This window comes from Littorina saxatilis, linkage group LG4 (genome assembly GCF_037325665.1).
Source record: "Littorina saxatilis isolate snail1 linkage group LG4, US_GU_Lsax_2.0, whole genome shotgun sequence".
Taxonomy (NCBI): Eukaryota; Metazoa; Mollusca; class Gastropoda; order Littorinimorpha; family Littorinidae; genus Littorina; species Littorina saxatilis.
Genome location: NC_090248.1, coordinates 7,536,180 through 7,556,179, shown reverse-complemented (window position 1 = coordinate 7,556,179; position 20,000 = coordinate 7,536,180). Strand labels below are relative to the sequence as shown.

Sequence of the window (20,000 nt, the reverse complement as noted above, 5' to 3'; positions counted from 1 at the left end):
AAACACGCGTATCAAGATGAACAAGAAGAAAAAGAACCAGAACAAGAACAAAACAAGAAAAAGAAGGACAAGAACAAGAAAGGGAAGATCACGAAGACGACGAAAGAACAAGAAGAGCAGTTGTGGGGGTGCCACACAAACACTAAACAAAACCAGGTGCCAAATGTTCTTTTTCCAGGTCCATCCACCAAATAAAACGAACAATCCATTAACCTTCTGAGATTCCTCTGCGCAGTCCACCCACAGGCCTAGCCAACTAATTAATCCATTTTGAAAACTTTCCAAACCCGAACATTGTCGAACCTTCCGCAAATGTTTCCCATTCTCCACACTTGGAAAACAGTCCTCCACTTTCCCAAACTGGGTCCAACCCGCGGGAACCCTGCACAAAACTGTCGATGTGGTTTCAAATAAATCCACGAACATGTACAGACCAACCGATTACCAAACTGAAAATCTGCTTTCAAAATAATCCACCAAAACTAACAACCAAGCCCTGACCAAGCTGACCGTTTGATTGCAGGTTCGTGCACCAAAATTAAAGACTAATGCTTTGAAGTTCATCCACCAAAATTAAAAACCAACCCCTAACCAAACAGATGCTCGTCTGACAACAATCAATTCGTTGCCTGTTCACTTCAGACGCGTGGAAATATTATTAAAAGGTAGCGAGCAATATTCTGTTCGTAATAACATATTGATATTTGAGTCTGTCCAATCGTTTATTGTTAAATCTGGTCGATTGATTTGATGGATGTGTTCACGCATTGATAGTGTATATGTGTGTGGGCAGGCGTATGCGTACCTCCACACAGCCTCTCCCTGTGTTATCGTATTTGATTACATAGGCAGCGTATAAGAAATGATTATTATCGTTTGTCTCGTATTTTATATGTTAACGAACTACTGCCTTCCATAAAAAAAATTGTTACATTTACTAGAATTTACATGTTGCATGTCTTAGACTTGATGCTATCTTCCTAAGCGCTTTCGTCCTAGCCTCTCCTTGTGGTTGTTAGTACTTTCTTCTCCCTCTCCCTCCCTTTTCTTTTTATCTTCTGTAGATTCCTTTGTTCCTATTTAGCTCCCCATCCCCATTCTTTCAATTTGTTCTTCTGGTTTATTGTTGTTATGTCCACCATTACGAAAATGTGTGTAACTTAGTATTGTTCTGGTCAGTGATATAAGCATTTGCTTGAGTGCGTGTCCTAGTTGTGTGTTTTGAACTGTTCATGCGAAGATAATCCTGAATAAAATTTTGTTTAAACCAACCAAACCGTGACTGCTTTCAAATCCACCACCCCCTGACCAAGTTAACTTTCTGCTTACAGGTTCGTGCACGTGGTGTACCCCGCGGCCTACCCGAGGTGGTCGGAGGGCAAGGCGTTCTTCGTGGCCATCATCTTCTGCTGGACATTCGCCCTAATCTTCAGCGTGGCGCCCATGCTGGGCTGGGGCTCCTACAGGTTCGTGACAATCATCTGTTATGCTTTTACAACTAGAGGGAATTTGCAGTGATGAGTGGTGAAATAAAAGAGTGAGAGGGGGAGGAAGAGGGAGTGAGAGTGTGAGAGAGATTTTTGTTTGTTTGTTTGCTTAACGCCCAGCCGACCACGAAGGGCCATATCAAGGCGGTGCTGCTTTGACATATAACGTGCGCCACACACAAGACAGAAGTCGCAGCACAGGCTTCATGTCTCACCCAGTCACATTATTCTGACACCGGACCAACCAGTCCTAGCACTAACCCCATAATGCCAGACGCCAGGCGGAGCAGCCACTAGATTGCCAATTTTAAAGTCTCAGGTATGACCCGGCCGGGGTTCGAACCCACGACCTCCCGATCACGGGGCGGACGCATTACCACTAGGCCAACCGTGCCGGTTTAGTGTGAGAGAGAGAGAGAATGTGAGAGAGAGAGTGTGAGAGAGAGAGAGAGAGAGAGAGAGAGAGAGAGGGCAGGAGAGGGAGTGAGAGAGAGGGGGAGAGAGGGGGGGGGGAATGGGAGAGAAAGAGGGAGGGTAGAGGGAGTGAGAGAGAGGGAGGAGAGACGGAGTGGGAGAGAAAGAGGAAGTAAGAGAGAGAGGGAGTAAAAGAGAGAGAGAGGGGGAGAGGGAGAGAGGGGAGATCCAAACAAACGCGTTAGCTTTATGATCAAAAGAGGAAGGCGGGAGAAAGAACGGAGAAGAAAAACCGCCCAGTCTTTCGTTCCGTTTTCACTGATGATGATGATGATGATGATGATGATGATGATGATGATGATGATGATGATGATGATGATGATGATGATGATGATGATGATGATGATGATGATGATGATGATGATGATGATGATGATCCCATTGGTGGGACATTGGAAGGTGTGTGTATGATAAGTTGTAATTAGCAACCAGCACCAATGGCAGGATGACCCGAGGTTTTATACGTGCCACCGTGGTGAAACGGGGGTACGGTGGGACATGGATACCGTCTCCGGGCTGCACATAAACCTAACGCGTATGTTTCCATGTGACCTATCTAAGTGAGTGTCTGTAACTGTCTATGTGTGTGTTCATACAGGTTCGAGTCGCTGATCCTTCAGTGCACGTTCAACTCTGACCACGCGGACAAGACGCACCAGGTCACTGTCGTCACCATTGGTTACGTCATTCCATGCGTCTTCATCTCCGTCTGCTACGCCAGAATCGGCTGCGTCGTGTACAAGTAAGTAGGGGGTTAAAAGCGTGGGTTGTTAAACAAATAAATACGGGTTTAGGGGGGGGGTGTGTGCTGGCTAAAATCTAAACAAAGAAAATACTATAAAATAATATAGAATATTGGAAGAGTAAAAAGGAACGATAGTAATAGTTTAAGAGAAAGAATGTGTTATCAGTTCAGTCCATCGTTCGATTTAGCTAACGATATCTCCCTTCCAGCTCAAAACCATAGGGTACTGATTATCACGAATCGACTAGAAATTTTCCACTGAAGGATTTTTGTTTTTTAATTTTAACGGCTTTTATTTTCTCTTTTTTTATATTGATTAATAATTGAGTTTTACTACGAGAAGGACGAAGACAGCTGGCATTCAAACATTTTCTGCCCCCTCCCCCGGATCTCTCTCACACGCTGGTTCTCCAAATGCAATCCATTGCAGTTTGTTTTTCCAAGGTCTCGGTAAACGAAGCCATCCCTAGAGTACGCTGACAACCCACAAACCCTAACAGTATGAAATGTTAACAGCACTTGGTGTGCGAGCATTTTCATTTTTACAAGCTAAAACTTGAATACAGCTAAAGTGCAACAGACGGGGAAGCGTCTCTAAAAGGCCATACGACGTGAACAAATACGGAAGGAAAACAAAAAAAGATACAAACATACACAAATCATAACAAAAACGCAAAGAAGAAGACACAAATAATAGGAAAATATTATAATAATAATAATAATAATAATAACGATTACTTATATAGCGCGTAAACCTCGTGGTGACGAGCCCAGAGCGCTTTACACTTACATAATCATAATACAAACAAGGAAAGAGAACTAAATCCGAATAAATTCAAACATGGTCACACACACCCACACACGCACGCACACACACGCACACACACACACACACACACACACGCGCGCGCGCGCACACACACACACAATCTTTCTTTCGTCATTGTCAATGTTCAGGTAACCCGCAATGTCATTCCATGTACGCATACGTTATTCTGGTACAACACACACAGGCACATACACATCCTCATGAACGCCACACTTTAGTAGATAATACACGTGGCAGCGCCGATGACTCACCGATCATGGGATCTCCTTCAGAGGTCTAACTTAAACATGTGTGTTTTGAGGGCTGTTCTAAAGGCAGATGGTGACTGGGAATCCCTAATGCTCCGGGGGATTTTCTCCCAGACAAGAGGTCCCTGGTACTTGAAGGATCTCTCAAATCCATAGTTAGTTGATTTTCTGTTTCTTTTTGGTTTACTAAGTACATTGGTATCTGTTGCAGAGCGAAGAGAGGAGAGGTTTGAATATTTTGATAACATCTCAGAGAGATAAGCAGGTCCTGTACCATGAAAGAAAGAGAAACAAATGCATGCAATTTTGTATTGAATACGACTTCTTACAGGCAGCCAGTGAAGGGATCTCAAAACAGGTGTGATGTGGTGTCTTTTAGGGGTCTTTGTGATTAATCTAGCGGAGTTGTTCTGTACTTTATACACAACTATCAAAATAAGTAGAACAAAACGAAACACTTGCTTGTACTTATAGTGTTGCTTATACTTTCAAAAACAACTTTAAAATATATATAATTAAAAATATTACATTAAAATGAATAAAGTAATGTTTGTTCGTTCATGGGCTGAAACTCCCACGGCTTTTACGTGTATGACCGTTTTTACCCCGCCATTTCGGCAGCCATACGCCGCTTTCGCAGGAAGCATGCTGGGTATTTTCGTCTTTCTATAACCCACCGAACTCTGACATGGATTACAGGATCTTTTTCGTGCACACTTGGTCTTGTGCTTGCGTGTACACACGGGGGTGTTCGGACGCCGAGGAGAGTCTGCACACAAAGTTGACTCTGAGAAATAAATCTCTTGCCGAACGTGGGGACGAACTCACGCTGACAGCGGCCAACTGGATACAAATCCAGCGCGCTACCGACTGAGCTACATCCCCGCCCTAAAATACAGTAATATATATAAACAATATTACATTTTCCATGAGAGATGTCTCAACAACAACAACAAAAGATTCCCTAGCCTTGCGACGTTTCATAGTTCTGCTGTCGTCTTTGTCAGTAAAGTTGGTGGATGATGGGGCCAAGGGGAGTAACAGAGCGAGAAAGAGTGCTAATGGCAGAAAACATCACGAGCGTCCTTCCCAGCGTCACTTAGTGACCCAAACCCCCACTTACACCTCATTCCCCCCCCCCCCCCCCCCCTCTCTCTCTCTCTCTCTCTCTCTCTCTCTCTCTCTCTCTCTCTCTCTCTCTCTCTCTCTCTCTCTCTCTCTCTCTCTCTCTCTCTCTCTCTCTCTCTCTCTCTCTCTCTCTCTCTCTCTCTCTCTCTCTCTCTCTCTCTCTCTCTCTCTCTCTGTACAGAATGCACGCTTTTCGGGGGAGTGTGTGCCGGCGGTAGAAGGGTGAGCGCAAATCTATGGAGCATTTTGATTTAAATGAAAAAAATAAAAAAAATAAATCTTAGAATTTAAGAAGTCCAACCTTATTCCCTAAGTTCCAATTCTCTATCCCCGCAGGTCACGGCAGCGGGCGTTACGGGGGAGTGTGTACGGACGCAAGAAGAGCCAGCGCGGGTCACTGCGACTCACAGCCATGATGCTGCTCATCTTCGTCGGCTTCTTCGTCGGCACCACCCCCTATTTCATCACCAACATCGCCGACCCCCGTCGCACGCGCCCGTTGGTCCACATCTGGGTGCCGTGCGCAGCCTGGCTGTTGTACTGTCTGAATCCTGTCATCTACACAGTGATGGACAGCAACTTCCTGCAGGCCTACAAACAGCTTGTCTGCTGTCTGCTGTGCAAGGAGGGCGATACTACCCGGCATGGCAGTCTGCGTAAGTCTCCCTCCGTCAGGTGAACAACTACACTCCAGGTGATCAAGCTGCAAATAGCCCATGGGAGTTGAACTGCGCACAGGGTGTTCAAGTTGTCAGGTGTTCAACTAGCGCATGTCAGATGAAGAACTACACACATGGCGTTCAACTAGCGCATGTCAGATGAAGAACTACACACATGGCGTTCAACTAGCGCATGTCTGGTGAAAAACTAAACACATGATTTTCAAGCAATCCGGTGAAGAACAACAAACAAGGTGTTCAACTAGCGCGTGTCGGGTGAAAAACTAAACACATGGTTTTCAAGCAATTCGGTGAAGAACAACAAACAAGGTGTTCAAGCTGCCAGGTGAAGTACACAACTAGCGCGTGTCGGTTGAAAAAAAACTACACACACGGTGTTCAAGCAGTCTGATGAACAACTACACACAGTCTTCAAACTGTGAGGTGAAGAACTACAAACACAGTGTTCAGGCTGCCACTAGCCCATGTCAGATGAATAACTACACACATGATCAACTAGCGCGTGTCAGATGAAGAACTGCACACTAAATGTTCAACTAGCGCGTGTCAGATGAAGAACTACACACATGATGATCAACTAGCGCGTGTCAGATGAAGAACTACACACACGGTGTTCAACTAGCGAATGTCAGATGAAAAACTGCACACATGGTGTACAAGCAGTCTGGTGAAGAACTACACACAGTGTTCATGCTGCCACTAGCCCATGTCAGATGAACAACTACAGTGTTCAAGCTGTGGGGCGAGGAACTACACAGACGGTCTTCAACTAGCACATGTCAGCTGAAGAACTACACAGAGTGTTCAAGCTGTAACTAGCGCATGCCAGGTGAAGAACTACACACAAGGTGTTCAATTTAAAGCGTAAAGGACAATGCTCCAATCCACATACAGGTGAAGGTGCCCACAGAAGGCGTTGCAATTGGAACAGTGCAGGACCCCAACCTGTTCTTCTCGTAAGATTGGAGCCATGTACATGTGTGTCATGAATACGGACAGACCAGAGGTTTTTTGTGTGTGACAGAACAGCAGTGACACAAAGACAGCCAAAGGGTAGCCCTACACCAGGTGATCACGAAAAGCGCATACTTCAGAAGCTCAGCCTGCAACAGGTCGGGGCTAGAGCATGACCAGCAATGTCCAGATATGGACCACAAGAACACATGAGCACTTCAGTTGAAATCGCTCACATAATGTGTTCACAGATAAGGCGCTCCATTTTGAATCGGCCTGAACTTGCGCATAGACTACCATGTCCCATTAGAGGCCACTGGAAGCCACTAGGAATATAAAAAAAAATAAAAGAAGACAACTATTTGACTTTGTAAGATGGACAACGTGAAGAAAAAACTAATCCACTTGAAGTGTGTTAGACACAGGAAAGAGATGACACAGGAAAGAGATGACACAGGAAAGAGATGACACAGGAAAGAGATGACACAGGAAAGAGATAAAGAAGGAAAGCTTTCTCTGGCTGAACACAGGCACACATGAAGGAAATCAAGAGATTCTTGTTTGTGTGGAAAAGACATGAAGACGCCTGAACAATCAAGCAGACAGGAAACGTTCGTTCAATGCTATAGTTCTAGGAAACGTTATTCTGCTTTCTTCTTCTTCTTGTCGTTCGCTGTTAGATCGTCAGTCCGGACTGCAGGGCGAAACGTGCTGTCCTCTCCAAGTCCTCTCTGGGGCCGTATAGCTTCTTTTGTAGCGCTGTCTCCATTGGCCAGGTGGTGTCCCTCAGAGCACTGTGGTATGGACAAGCCTGCAGGATGTGCTCTGCTGTCTGATTCTTGCCACACGGACATAGGGGGGAGGGAACTAGCTTCAGCTTTGTGGCCATATGATGGTTTAGTCTGTTATGTCCAGTGCGGAGTCTGAGTAGGGGTTTCTGCTTTCAAGAGTAACCTGAAGATATTTCTGCATGCTCAACAAGCAAACAGATAGGCATGATCCTGTCGCCAATTATCACCACGAACGTTTAACTTTCGCTACAAAAAAAAAAGATCGTGCCATTGCAGATGACTACCGTGCGCAACGTTCTGTTGCACAGCGAATGCGGTCATCATCTCTCAGCGACAAAGTGAAACGTATGAGCGACTTTATACATACCTCAGTTGACCTGAACCCCAAAGATGTACATGACAAAAGAGCATCCCTCCACTTCAACACGTACCCACAATCTACACAGTGGCTGCTTCGTCTGCTTTGTGTGTGTGCACAATTTATTTTGCAAAATGACACCCGTGTCAATGTTCACTCTCCACCTGTCCGCACTTCGTGTGATATGTTCCACGAATTGCTTTAAAAGCTGTCTTTTGAACATTTTTGTGTTTTCTGTGCTACGTTTGGATTTCAAGACAACAACCTTGAATCATCAGAGATCCCCAAACTGTGAGTCCCTGCGTCCTACACGCACTACAAACCAAAAAGAAGTACCAGACATTCGCGGAGGAGGTCCCACGACGCACCAAAACTGAAAACAACGTTCCCCAGGACGCACTACATATCCGTTATCTTGCGTACCATCAGTACTGTTTTCAGTAAATGTTATGCCAGATCTGTTCTGACGCAGTTAATGTACGCATCATGATCATAATTTTTATTTTTGTAAAGGGCTCAGTGAGTTTAAAAATTATCCCCGAGTACGCAGTACTAGGGTCCAACAGACCTTTAATTGTGTGTGTGTGTGTGTGTGTGTGTGTGTGTGTGTGTGTGTATCTGTCTGTCTGTCTGTCTCGACTTAACAGCTTATTGCTGGGAAACTACTGGGCGCAGTTCGTTCAAAAGTTGATACACTAACTTGATAATAGGTCCGATTGATCGTATTAAAACTTCATAATGTTACCTGGGACCTAAATGCGAAATACTCCACCAAAACGACTCTTAACGGGGGGAGTTTTTGCGGTGGGAGGCTGGTCGCTTTGCGAACAGCCTGAACTAAAGGGGAGACTTGGGCGGCCTGAGCCGAACACGTCACGCAGTGACGAGAAAAGCATGATTTGCAAGCCAGACAACGGGTGGGGATATGGTCTCGGCAAAAAAATTACAATGCAGGGTTTAGTCTCGGTGAAAGAGAGACAGAGAGCACGAGAGAGTCTATGGCCAAAGTGATCCGGATTCGATTCCCGGCATGGGCGGTCTATTTATTGATTTTTTTTTTTAATTCTTGTTAATATTGTTTATTATGAACGTTTTAATGTTTTATTTTACTCTAATAGTTTTTTTAATTGTGTAAAATAAATAAAATAACAATTTTTTAATCCAAGTGATCCGGGTTCGATTCCCGGCATGGGCGGTCACATTTTTTTTTTTTTTTAATTCTTGTTTACTACTGTTCATTATGAACGTTTTAATGTTTTATTTTACTCTAATAATTTTTTTAATTGTGTAAAATAAATATTTGTTTTTTAAATCCACGTGCACAAGACAAAAACTTTCATACTGGGGGAGCGAGCCAGTCTGAAGAGTACTCGGGTCCAGCGCTAGCGTTTTTTATTATTATTTATATTGCCGACAACGATCAAAGAGTTGAAATCAACATTTCCACTGCTGCCAAACCGTCAACGTCTTTTGCCACAGCTGAGACAACGAGTCGATTAATGACTTCAAACTTCACGGATGTGTCTAAAAAGTTCTGCTCTTTTCTAGTGTCTGAAACACGTTCATTGGAGACCTCAAACTCACAGTTGCTTTCATCACGATGATGATGGGTTTTGAGGTGTTCTTTGTGTTTTTAAACCATTTTTTGCTGCAAAGTGTCTGGCGGCAGTCTAGCCAAATGCTTAAATGCCTATCGCAGGAAACAAACCCTGCACTGTACAATCCTCGATTGACAAAAAGCTTTCTTCATTCTGTCATGGATACAGCGTCCAGTCTAAACGAGGAAATTTTTTTTTTTAAAAAGCCAACAAACTATGTTGGCGGGGAGTTGTTATAAGATCTTGCTTTCAATGTATTCAATGACAAAATCAGAAAGCAAACATCCCGGTCTGCCAACTGGTTGGTCCTTCATTGGTCTCTCCGTGTTGTCATAATTATATGCATAGTGTTCAATCTGGCAGAAAGAACAATCAAGAGATATGTTGGCGGGTTCTTGCTGTAAGTTCTTGCTTTCAATGTTCCAAATCTGCCTTGCAATCAACTGTACCGAATTGACAATGTCAGTGCTATACCCAGAATTGCCAACAGCAGTCCTGGATTGGATCAACATTATCTTCTGTTCTGCCATACAGCGCCAAGTCGTGAAGAAAACAGAAAAATCCAGAGATGTAATAGCGAGAAAATATTTCTCTAAGTCCTTGCTATTAATGTCTGAAAACATTCTTGTCACACGCAGTACTTAAATGACTATTTCAGGATCCCGAACTAACGCCTAAATACAACCCTCAGTCAGCAATATGTTGTGAACGTTGTATCTTGAACGTCCACGCTGCCAATTCTACGGCTGTGTTTGCGGGTTCTTCAAAGTGTATCTGAACTATTCGGCCATGCTTGGGCCACAGGACTGCCGAGGAATGCAATGACACGTGATGAACGTGTGTATGTGTGTGCAATGCTGACTTAGTTAAGATCCCTCCCTTCCCTTGTAAACCACCTCAGATCTTTCTAGCTGTTAGATGGGACAAGAGCATCCTTCCACTTGGAGACGTACCAAAGTATGATTACAATTATTTTGTTATGAATTAAGCTTGATTCATTTTCGGTTAATTAGAAGTGTTGTGTCTCATTAATACATATATCTTTTTTTGTCGTGTTTATTGCAATTTTTATTTTATTCATGTAACCCTAGGGGTTTTTGAAATAAATATTGACTTGACTTGACTTGACTTGTCAACAGCCAGGCAACTGTCTGTGCAGAATACAACTTTATTTCTTGGTTCAATTTGAAAGACTGACGTGGAAGTTAGTCAATAACAAATTAATTCCAAAACAAATAACACAAATAATAAACCCCAGTCTGCACAGAACATAGCCAAACTGTTGATTTTTGGTACGTGTCAAAACAGAAGGATGATTTAACTTTAACATGCATACTGCAACTTATGTTAATGATGACGTTGACGCATGCGTAATACCTCACTTGTTTTCGCGCGCTTTTCCGCTCGGACCTTATTTTTTGTTATGGTGGAATGTAAATCTGTGTTCAACCTACTTTTCCTTTGTGTTTCATCTGGAGAAAACAGTGTAAAGTGTGCCCTGTGATGAAAAATCCTGCACGGATCCGCAAGATTTACAAGATGGTACACAGGTGTCTTTAACATTTCAAAGAAGACTTCAAGATGTTACCTGCTGTGCAATCAATGAATCAGAAACAGTGAACACAGACACCAGCTAAAAATGAACTAACTCTCAGTCAGTCAAAGACGTAAGCAGAGAAGCCTACTTAAAATTAACCTGTGTGGTTATACTTGTGTCTACGGTCAAGAAAGCTGAGAGGTTTTGTTTTATACTTAAGAAACACGTGGTTTTGACTGTTTAGAATTGAGAGTATAGTATGTCGCTTGCATTTCATTTCAGAGAGAGAGAGAGAGAGAGAGAGAGAGAGAGAGAGAGAGAGAGAGAGAGAGAGAGAGAGAGAGAGAGAGGAAGAGAGAGAGAGGGAGGAAGAGAGAGAGAGAGAGGAAAGTTTCTGAGTCAGAGAGAGAGAGAGAGTTCACCCATGTCGAAATGTTGACCATTTGCCAAAATTGAGATAATGTCACTGACAATATACTAAAAGTCGACTATGTTAACTTCAGAAGCTTTAAATGTTTGTTTGTAATTCATAATGTTGTCTCCACTTCGCGCCGTAGAGTCCGTGCTAATATCATTGATGTGAATCGTCTACATGTGTGGGTGATACTATTTTAGACATTTCCTCATGCCATTGTGTCCATGATATATTGTATTCCTGGCACAGTTCAAGAGTTGAACCCTACTTTTAAGATCTTTTTGTTTAAGTCAGGTCTTAAAACGATTGTATACGACATTTTCTAATGCTATTGTGACCGCCTTAAGTTTTGTGTTTTAAGCAGTTAAATTAAGCCGAGATTCTTTTGATCAGAAATGAGTATACGACATTAAAAAATGACGTTAAATCAATTAGCACAGTCATTTGCTCCGCTAATACATACCTTTCTATTTGTTTTGCTGTGGATGTAACTGTTTTACTCTACAAATCAAAGTATACCGGCAGGCAAACCAACATTATCTGCATCACGTGGATGTTGTCAAATGCTTTTAGGCTTATTGATTTTATTAATGGGTTGCTGAATTAGACACACAAAAAATCAAAGTAGCTATTGGAAGAAGAACACAAAAGCACAAGAAGGCTCAGATATGTGTTATGCAGTGGCAGAGCGACGGGGAGAGAGAGAGAGAGAGAGAGAGAGAGAGAGAGAGAGAGAGAGAGAGAGAGAGAGAGAGAGAGACAGACAGACAGACAGACAGACAGACAGACAGAGAAAGAGACAGAGACAGAGATGGAGGGACAGACAGAGAAAAAGAGAAACACACGCAGAGACATAGAAAGAAAGAAAGAAAGAGTGAGAGGCAGACAGACATACAGACAAACAGAGACAGGTAGAAAGTGAGAGGCGGGCAGAAATAGAGGCAGACAGACAGACAGACAGACAGACAGACAGACAGACAGACAGACAGACAGACAGACAGACAGACAGGCAGGCAGGCAGGCAGGCAGGCAGGTAGACAGACGAAGACAGGTAGAGAGTTAGAGTGAGAGAGGCAGGCAGAGACAAACAGAGAGAGAAACTGTACAGCCACAATTCAGTTCACCTGTACGGTTATGATTTAAAGGTCCTTGTCTACATTTTTATGCCGAAATCGCCATTTGACCATTAAAATGCAGAGTCTATTATCTACAAATATCAACAATACACCCGCTTTCGATCAGGAAAGACGAAGCCAGTGTAGTATTCCAGCGTAGTACTCATAGTAAGATATCCTTATTAGGAAAATGCCAAGCGCAAAACTCCTCTCAAATCCCCATTTTGAACTCAAAGCCATGACGTTCCCAACACAAGCTTTGAGTTCAAAATGTCAAATCCCTTGCATTTCGTGCGTTTAAAAAAAAAGCGTGGACAGCGCTCCAGTGTCATACTGTTGCTGCACTTGTTTGGGCGTGGCTATAAGCATAGTGACATGAATTTGATTGGTCAGTATTTTTAGGCAAAGCACATGTTCTCAGCAAACAGAAAACAAAATATTGGAAGCGTGAGTCACGCTACCCAAAAATAAAAAATAAATTACATATATTTTTTTTCTATAATTTTTTTCCCCATGGTTCATTCATCATTTGACATAATTTTGTATCGAAATCTAACCATAAGATTATTGAAAAAAAGCAAAAATGCAGACGACCACCTTTAAGCTGCAACAAAAACAAGCTTATGTCAGAATTCTTTCCTCAGAACAAGCACTATACCATGAGTTTAAATGCAGCTACTCACGAGACTTTGGTTCAATATCATTATCAATGCTGCAATTAAGATATCAATAGTTTAAAATAAATGTGCACACAAGGCATTGATTGGCCTCCTACAGACAGGTGTACGTCATGCTATCAGCGCATGACGTCACCAATAGTATCAAGTTGCCTTGAAACACAAGAGTCGTCTGTGGAATCTGTCCCCAACCCTTTGTGAATCTGGAGTGAGCAATAACATTCAGCGGTATACGGTACACAGGGGGAAAGTAATAAATCTATACAATACACATAGGCCCACGTGTAAAGGACACAGGGACAGCCAGACAGGCAGACAGACAGACAGAGGACATACATACGCACGCACGCACGCACACACAAAAGAGAATAGAGTGCGACGTATGATCTAGGAAGAGAAAGAGAAAGGGAGGGGGATAGTGACAGCAAGAGAACAAGAGTCATAGAGACACACAGAGCAAGACGACGAGAGAGAGAGCGAGCGAGGGGAATGGAGGACTTAGAGAGAGCGAGAGAGAGAGGGGAGAGAGAGAGGGGAGAGAGAGAGAGAGAGAGAGAGAGAGAGAGAGAGAGAGAGAGAGAGAAAGGGAGGGGGACAGTGACAGCAAGAGAACAAGAGTCATAGAGACACACAGAGCAAGACGACGAGAGAGAGAGCGAGCGAGGGGAATGGAGGACTTAGAGAGAGCGAGAGAGAGAGCGAGAGAGAGAGAGAGAGAGAGAGGAAGAGAGAGAGGGAGAGAGAGAGAGAGGGGGAGAGAGAAGCAGATGCAGAACGCAAGAGAGCGGCAGATAAAGAGACAGAGAGAAACTAGGGGTCGGTGGATAAGGCAGATGAGAAGCACACTCTGCCAAGACAAGTTCCATCTTCAGTACACCCACGTTTAGGCATGCTACCAGAGATGCCGCAGTATAGTATAGATCTCTTCCTGCTTTCGAGTATAACTACAGTATACCCAACCACGAAAGAAACGCGAATCTTTGGCTGGACCCTGCATGATAATCATAAGAAAAGCTTTGTTTGACAAGTTCGATCTTCAGTGTATCTCCCCACGTGTAGACATGCTATCCGAGATGCCGGAGTATAGTATACATTTCTTCCTGCTTCCCAGTAAAACTACAGTATACCCAACCACGAAAGAAACGCTAATCGTTTGACTCGAACCCGCACTACAATCATAAGAAACGGGTTTTTTGAGTCTGCATGTTGACACAGATTGTTTTCAATAGTTTATCGTGCATTTTTGACGGATAGTCGAGTTATAATGTTAAAGTTTACGATATTCATGTTACTGCGAAATGTTGGATATTTTGTTATTTGAAAGATAATCCCGTATGTCTGCTGTGAGACAAAATCCCCATCAATATCATGCCATTTTAACAGATAGCCGAGTCGTCATGCTATAGTTTGCCATAAAATTAATTTGAGAAACAGTTACACAGGCATCATTACCAAGACAACACCTAGCCTCGATTGTTGGGTTTCTCCTTTCAAAAGAAAAACAAGAGGCGAAGCCTTCAAGGCTCCCGTAAGAAATCGACAAACAGTAACACAAACTCAATCACTCCGTCACACATATAGTCCAGGCATCTTAGCCACTTTAGTGAAGGGAACGTTGAAGTGACAATGACTAGGTTTAAAATGTCTCTTATCAGAAAGTTCAACCTCAGTCCTTTGATGTTTATTAAACACATTTTCAGATAAAGTTGGCGCTTCATATGGAAAAGTGGCTTTGAAATTGACCCAAATCCTTCTTTGGGCTCTGTAAATGTCGTTTGGGGGTATGGTTGTAAAATGGTATCTACTGGTCACCCCAATGTATAAACTGAAAACTCTTTCTGCACCAGAACACGCAGAAAGGATTGTATCTGCCTGATGTCTGATGCTTTTCAAAATCCCCAACCACTAACACCTTCAAAACGGACTTTAACTGACACTGTTGTTTTTCCCTATATAATCCTTACTATTTTTCCGAGACGTCGTCGTGTTGTGTATTTAGCTTGCCACAACCTCATACATGGTCCTAAAAGTTAAAGTTGAAGAAAATACTAAAGATAAATGAAAAAGCTGACGCAGTGTCATTCGCACCGTGAATCCCCCCATGGGAACATACTAAAGTCTGGTTCCAAATAGGCTCAATTTCCTTCTATTTCTTTGTATTTCTGCCTCGTAGGGGTAGGGGTGTTCAAACCAAAGGCACCTTTAAACCAAAATTCAAATCACACATCTTACAATACTAAGACACTCAGCAGTAAAAGGGTGTCTGCTGGTAAAAAATTCCAAACAATCCTAAAAGTACTTCACTACTAAAAGTGCTTTTAAAAAGAGCCGTTATTTTTCCCTCTATATTCAGTATTGTGTTTTCTGCGAACATGTAGTCTATTTAGATGGTTGTCGTGTGCACTTGAGTTGCTAAAGCGTTTTCAGTTGGGCATATGTCGAAAAGCAAAGAATTAGCCCTTTGAAAACCATCAGAACTGTCACACAAAAATAACATTTACCTATCTCACCAACTGACCAAACATAGGGCTTTTCCTTATGTATTATGTATTGTCGTGTTTTTTGTAGCATACTTGTGAAAACAGCCACCACTGTTGTAAATGATACTTTAAAGAGCATTATTTCATTTTTACAGTTGAAGGACAACCTGGACTGCCGTATATTACAGCTGTTTTACAATCAGCCAAAATTTTCTTAACAAACGTATGTTAAGAACAACTCCCACAGTGAAATTGAAGGAAAACAAAGTGAAAATCCGCCTGCCATAGAGGAGCTAAAGAATCAACAATAAACGACTGCATGGATAGCTTGATGCACGAATGCATTGCGGACATGTTTGTCTCCAACCAAGAGAAAGTTCCAAAAAATCCCTTTTGTGCTTCTTATTATACAGTGACGTCAAAGACACCCTTTTCTGCTGTTCATACATTCAGGGGTTATGGTTACACTAAACGACGTAGTTGTAGCCATACTGCCATCCAGATTTATTTTTTCCTTGCGAGCAGTCACAGGGTGTTTGTGCTGTCTGCCAACCGTTAGATGACCCCGCCCAAGTCTGTTAAGGGACCGTTTGACCGTTATAGAACGCGTCTTTTTGATTTTTTGGCACAGTTGGAAACGGTTGATTTTTATCCCTACCATTGTTTCCAAACATTATATAGGAATGTTTTGTGAACAACGGATAATAGCCGCTACTCGCATGTGTAGCAAAAGTGAGCGTACATACTCACCCTGGTCGTACAGCCGTTGTCCGTTGCCCGTCTTTATCTGTCTGTACTGAACATTACCTTTGGATATTTCTCCAACGCTATGAAGTGAAGAAACACCAAATGTTGCAAAATGTTGTATGACCCCAAGAGCTCAAAAAAGATACTTGAGAACCTTGACCTTACCATAAGGTCAAGGTCACAGGGAGAATTAATGTGGTCTAAAAACTGCAAAATTTCACATTGTGCCAGTTTTCTGGAAAACAAATTAAAAACAGCGGGCTTAGTTTTAAATGGTATACAAGAAAAAGAAAGCCTTATCTTCTGATACCATTTTGGTTGACCTCGCTTCAATGTCAAGGTCAGAGGAGCCCTTCAAAGTTGAATTGTAGACATATTTTGATGTGAGCTTGCCCCTTTAACTTTACTATGGACGATATCTCTTACAAACTTAAACACTGAGTGGGGCGTTTGTTAGAATTTCATAGTGAGCCACATCTGGTCACATATCGTTAGGGTCAAGGTCACATTGACCCCTATGAAAAATGTGACCAAGCCGGGTAAAGAAATCCATGTGTCTTGGTAAAAAATCTTAACAAAGCAAAGCCCATGCGACTCTCATGCTTGACCTTTGTCTTAAAGTGACCTTGACCTTCAGGTGACCTTGAAGGTGAAGGTCTAACAACTGAAGCTGGCAAGGACATTGTACACTATTAGAACTGTTTTACAGATTTTTCCTACCAAATTACACATGACCTTTGGCCAAGGTCAAGATCATCAAAGGTCACACATCACAAGGCTATCAATTCAAGACATAGGAAGCATAAACATACTTATTGGCACTTTCTACAAAGAGACATTGTCACTTTTAGTGATTCAATTGCCCGTTTCAGTCACATTTCATAAGGGGCAAAGTGACCTTGACCTTGATGATATGTGACTAAATGTGGCTCAATATCAGTATATAACATGTGCCCCACACAATTATGAAGTTTGAAAGATTTTTTTCATAGTTCAGGGTCAAGGTCACTTCAAAACATGTATACAATTCAACTTTGAAGGACTCCTGTGACCTTGACATTGAAGCGAGGTCAACCAAAATGGTATCAGAAGATAAGGCTTTCTTTTTCTTGTATACCATACAAAACTAAGCCCGCTGTTTTTAATTTGTTTTCCAGAAAACTGGCACAATGTGAAATTTTGCAGTTTTTAGACCACATTCATTCTCCCTGTGACCTTGACCTTAAGGTAAGGTCAAGGTTCTCAAGTATCTTTTTTGAGCTCTTGGGGTCATACAACATTTTGCAACATTTGGTGTTTCTTCACTTCATAGCGTTGGAGAAATATCCAAAGGTAATGTTCAGTACAGACAGATAAAGACGGGCAACGGACAACGGCTGGACGACCAGGGTGAGTATGTACGCTCACTTTTGCTACACATGCGAGTAGCGGCTATTATCCGTTGTTCACAAAACATTCCTATATAATGTTTGGAAACAATGGTAGGGATAAAAATCAACCGTTTCCAACTGTGCCAAAAAATCAAAAAGACGCGTTCTATAACGGTCAAACGGTCCCTTAACAGACTTGGGCGGGGTCATCTAACGGTTGGCAGACAGCACAAACACCCTGTGACTGCTCGCAAGGAAAAAATAAATCTGGATGGCAGTATGGCTACAACTACGTCGTTTAGTGTAACCATAACCCCTGAATGTATGAACAGCAGAAAAGGGTGTCTTTGACGTCACTGTATAATAAGAAGCACAAAAGGGATTTTTTGGAACTTTCTCTTGGTTGGAGACAAACATGTCCGCAATGCATTCGTGCATCAAGCTATCCATGCAGTCGTTTATTGTTGATTCTTTAGCTCCTCTATGGCAGGGGGATTTTCAATTTGTTTTTCTTCAATTTCACTATGGGAGTTGTTCTTAACATACGTTTGTTAAGAAAATTTTGGCTGATTGTAAAACAGCTGTAATATACGGCAGTCCAGGTTGTCCTTCAACTGTAAAAATGAAATAATGCTCTTTAAAGTATCATTTACAACAGTGGTGGCTGTTTTCACAAGTATGCTACAAAAAACACGACAATACATAATACATAAGGAAAAGCCCTATGTTTGGTCAGTTGGTGAGATAGGTAAATGTTATTTTTGTGTGACAGTTCTGATGGTTTTCAAAGGGCTAATTCTTTGCTTTTCGACATATGCCCAACTGAAAACGCTTTAGCAACTCAAGTGCACACGACAACCATCTAAATAGACTACATGTTCGCAGAAAACACAATACTGAATATAGAGGGGAAAATAACGGCTCTTTTTAAAAGCACTTTTAGTAGTGAAGTACTTTTAGGATTGTTTGGAATTTTTTACCAGCAGACACCCTTTTACTGCTGAGTGTCTTAGTATTGTAAGATGTGTGATTTGAATTTTGGTTTAAAGGTGCCTTTGGTTTGAACACCCCTACCCCTACGAGGCAGAAATACAAAGAAATAGAAGGAAATTGAGCCTATTTGGAACCAGACTTTAGTATGTTCCCATGGGGGGATTCACGGTGCGAATGACACTGCGTCAGCTTTTTCATTTATCTTTAGTATTTTCTTCAACTTTAACTTTTAGGACCATGTATGAGGTTGTGGCAAGCTAAATACACAACACGACGACGTCTCGGAAAAATAGTAAGGATTATATAGGGAAAAACAACAGTGTCAGTTAAAGTCCGTTTTGAAGGTGTTAGTGGTTGGGGATTTTGAAAAGCATCAGACATCAGGCAGATACAATCCTTTCTGCGTGTTCTGGTGCAGAAAGAGTTTTCAGTTTATACATTGGGGTGACCAGTAGATACCATTTTACAACCATACCCCCAAACGACATTTACAGAGCCCAAAGAAGGATTTGGGTCAATTTCAAAGCCATTTTTCCGTATGAAGCGCCAACTTTATATGAAAATGTGTTTAATAAACATCAAAGGACTGAGGTTGAACTTTCTGATAAGGGACATTTTAAACCTAGTCATTGTCACTTCAACGTTGTTCTCTAATATGCCTGGACTAGTAAGCATAGATACGGTGCAAGAGTGGGAGACGCTAGATCTAGATCTGTCTGTCTGTAGCCTACTTACGAGTTACGGGGACACGACTGCCACTGAGATCGACACTGCCCTTTCGACAGCGCTTCCTCGCGCAGACACTGAAAACACGCTGTGCAGATCAACCTGTAGGAAATCTCCTTTGGTATCTTCTTTATCTATTTTTTCTGGAGCCGCTACGAAACCGAACAATGTGAAATCGTCTTCCCCGAATCGGCGAATGCAGCTCGGTTAGAACTGAGAAGTGAATCTATACCACAATCCTTCACGCGATCTGACCTAACCTTGACCCCTGACCTGGTCTACATACCACACACAACACAAATCAGTCACCTGTTTTTACCCCCCCAAAACCCACCACCACCCGTTTTCTTTGGATACACACTTTATCTACATACGTGCCGACGAAATGTTGATCATTGCTTCAATACTTTGAAGCTGTTGCTTGGATAATAACCAGGTAAAATTAGTATTTCGGTGTTCAGTCAAATGTTAAAGTTTCTATCACACACGCACACACGCACGAACGCACAGACAGACAAAAGTTAGCATCGCATAGGCTACACTTACGTGAGCCAACAAAGACATACTTAAATGTTTCGTGTGGGTTTGTTTGTTTTCAATAATGAAATAATGAAATAATAAACTGTGAAAAAACAAGATATATCATCA

At 42.3% G+C, this 20,000-nt stretch overlaps 2 protein-coding genes across 3 annotated transcripts in view; one reads left to right on the top strand and one right to left on the bottom strand.

The window, feature by feature from the left end:
• Positions 1-9,485, top strand: part of LOC138963868 (G-protein coupled receptor moody-like) — a 60,505-nt gene extending 51,020 nt beyond the window's left edge. The window contains exons 3-5 of the mRNA XM_070335724.1: positions 1,332-1,466; positions 2,560-2,703; positions 5,248-9,485. Of these exons, the coding sequence (XP_070191825.1) occupies positions 1,332-1,466; positions 2,560-2,703; positions 5,248-5,590 (622 nt within the window). The 3' untranslated portion in view covers positions 5,591-9,485. The remainder of the gene's footprint in view (positions 1-1,331; positions 1,467-2,559; positions 2,704-5,247) is intronic.
• The window catches only part of LOC138963865 (histone deacetylase 6-like), a 271,276-nt gene that overhangs the window by 115,119 nt on the left and 136,157 nt on the right, over positions 1-20,000 (bottom strand). The gene's annotated exons all lie outside the window — the stretch shown is intronic.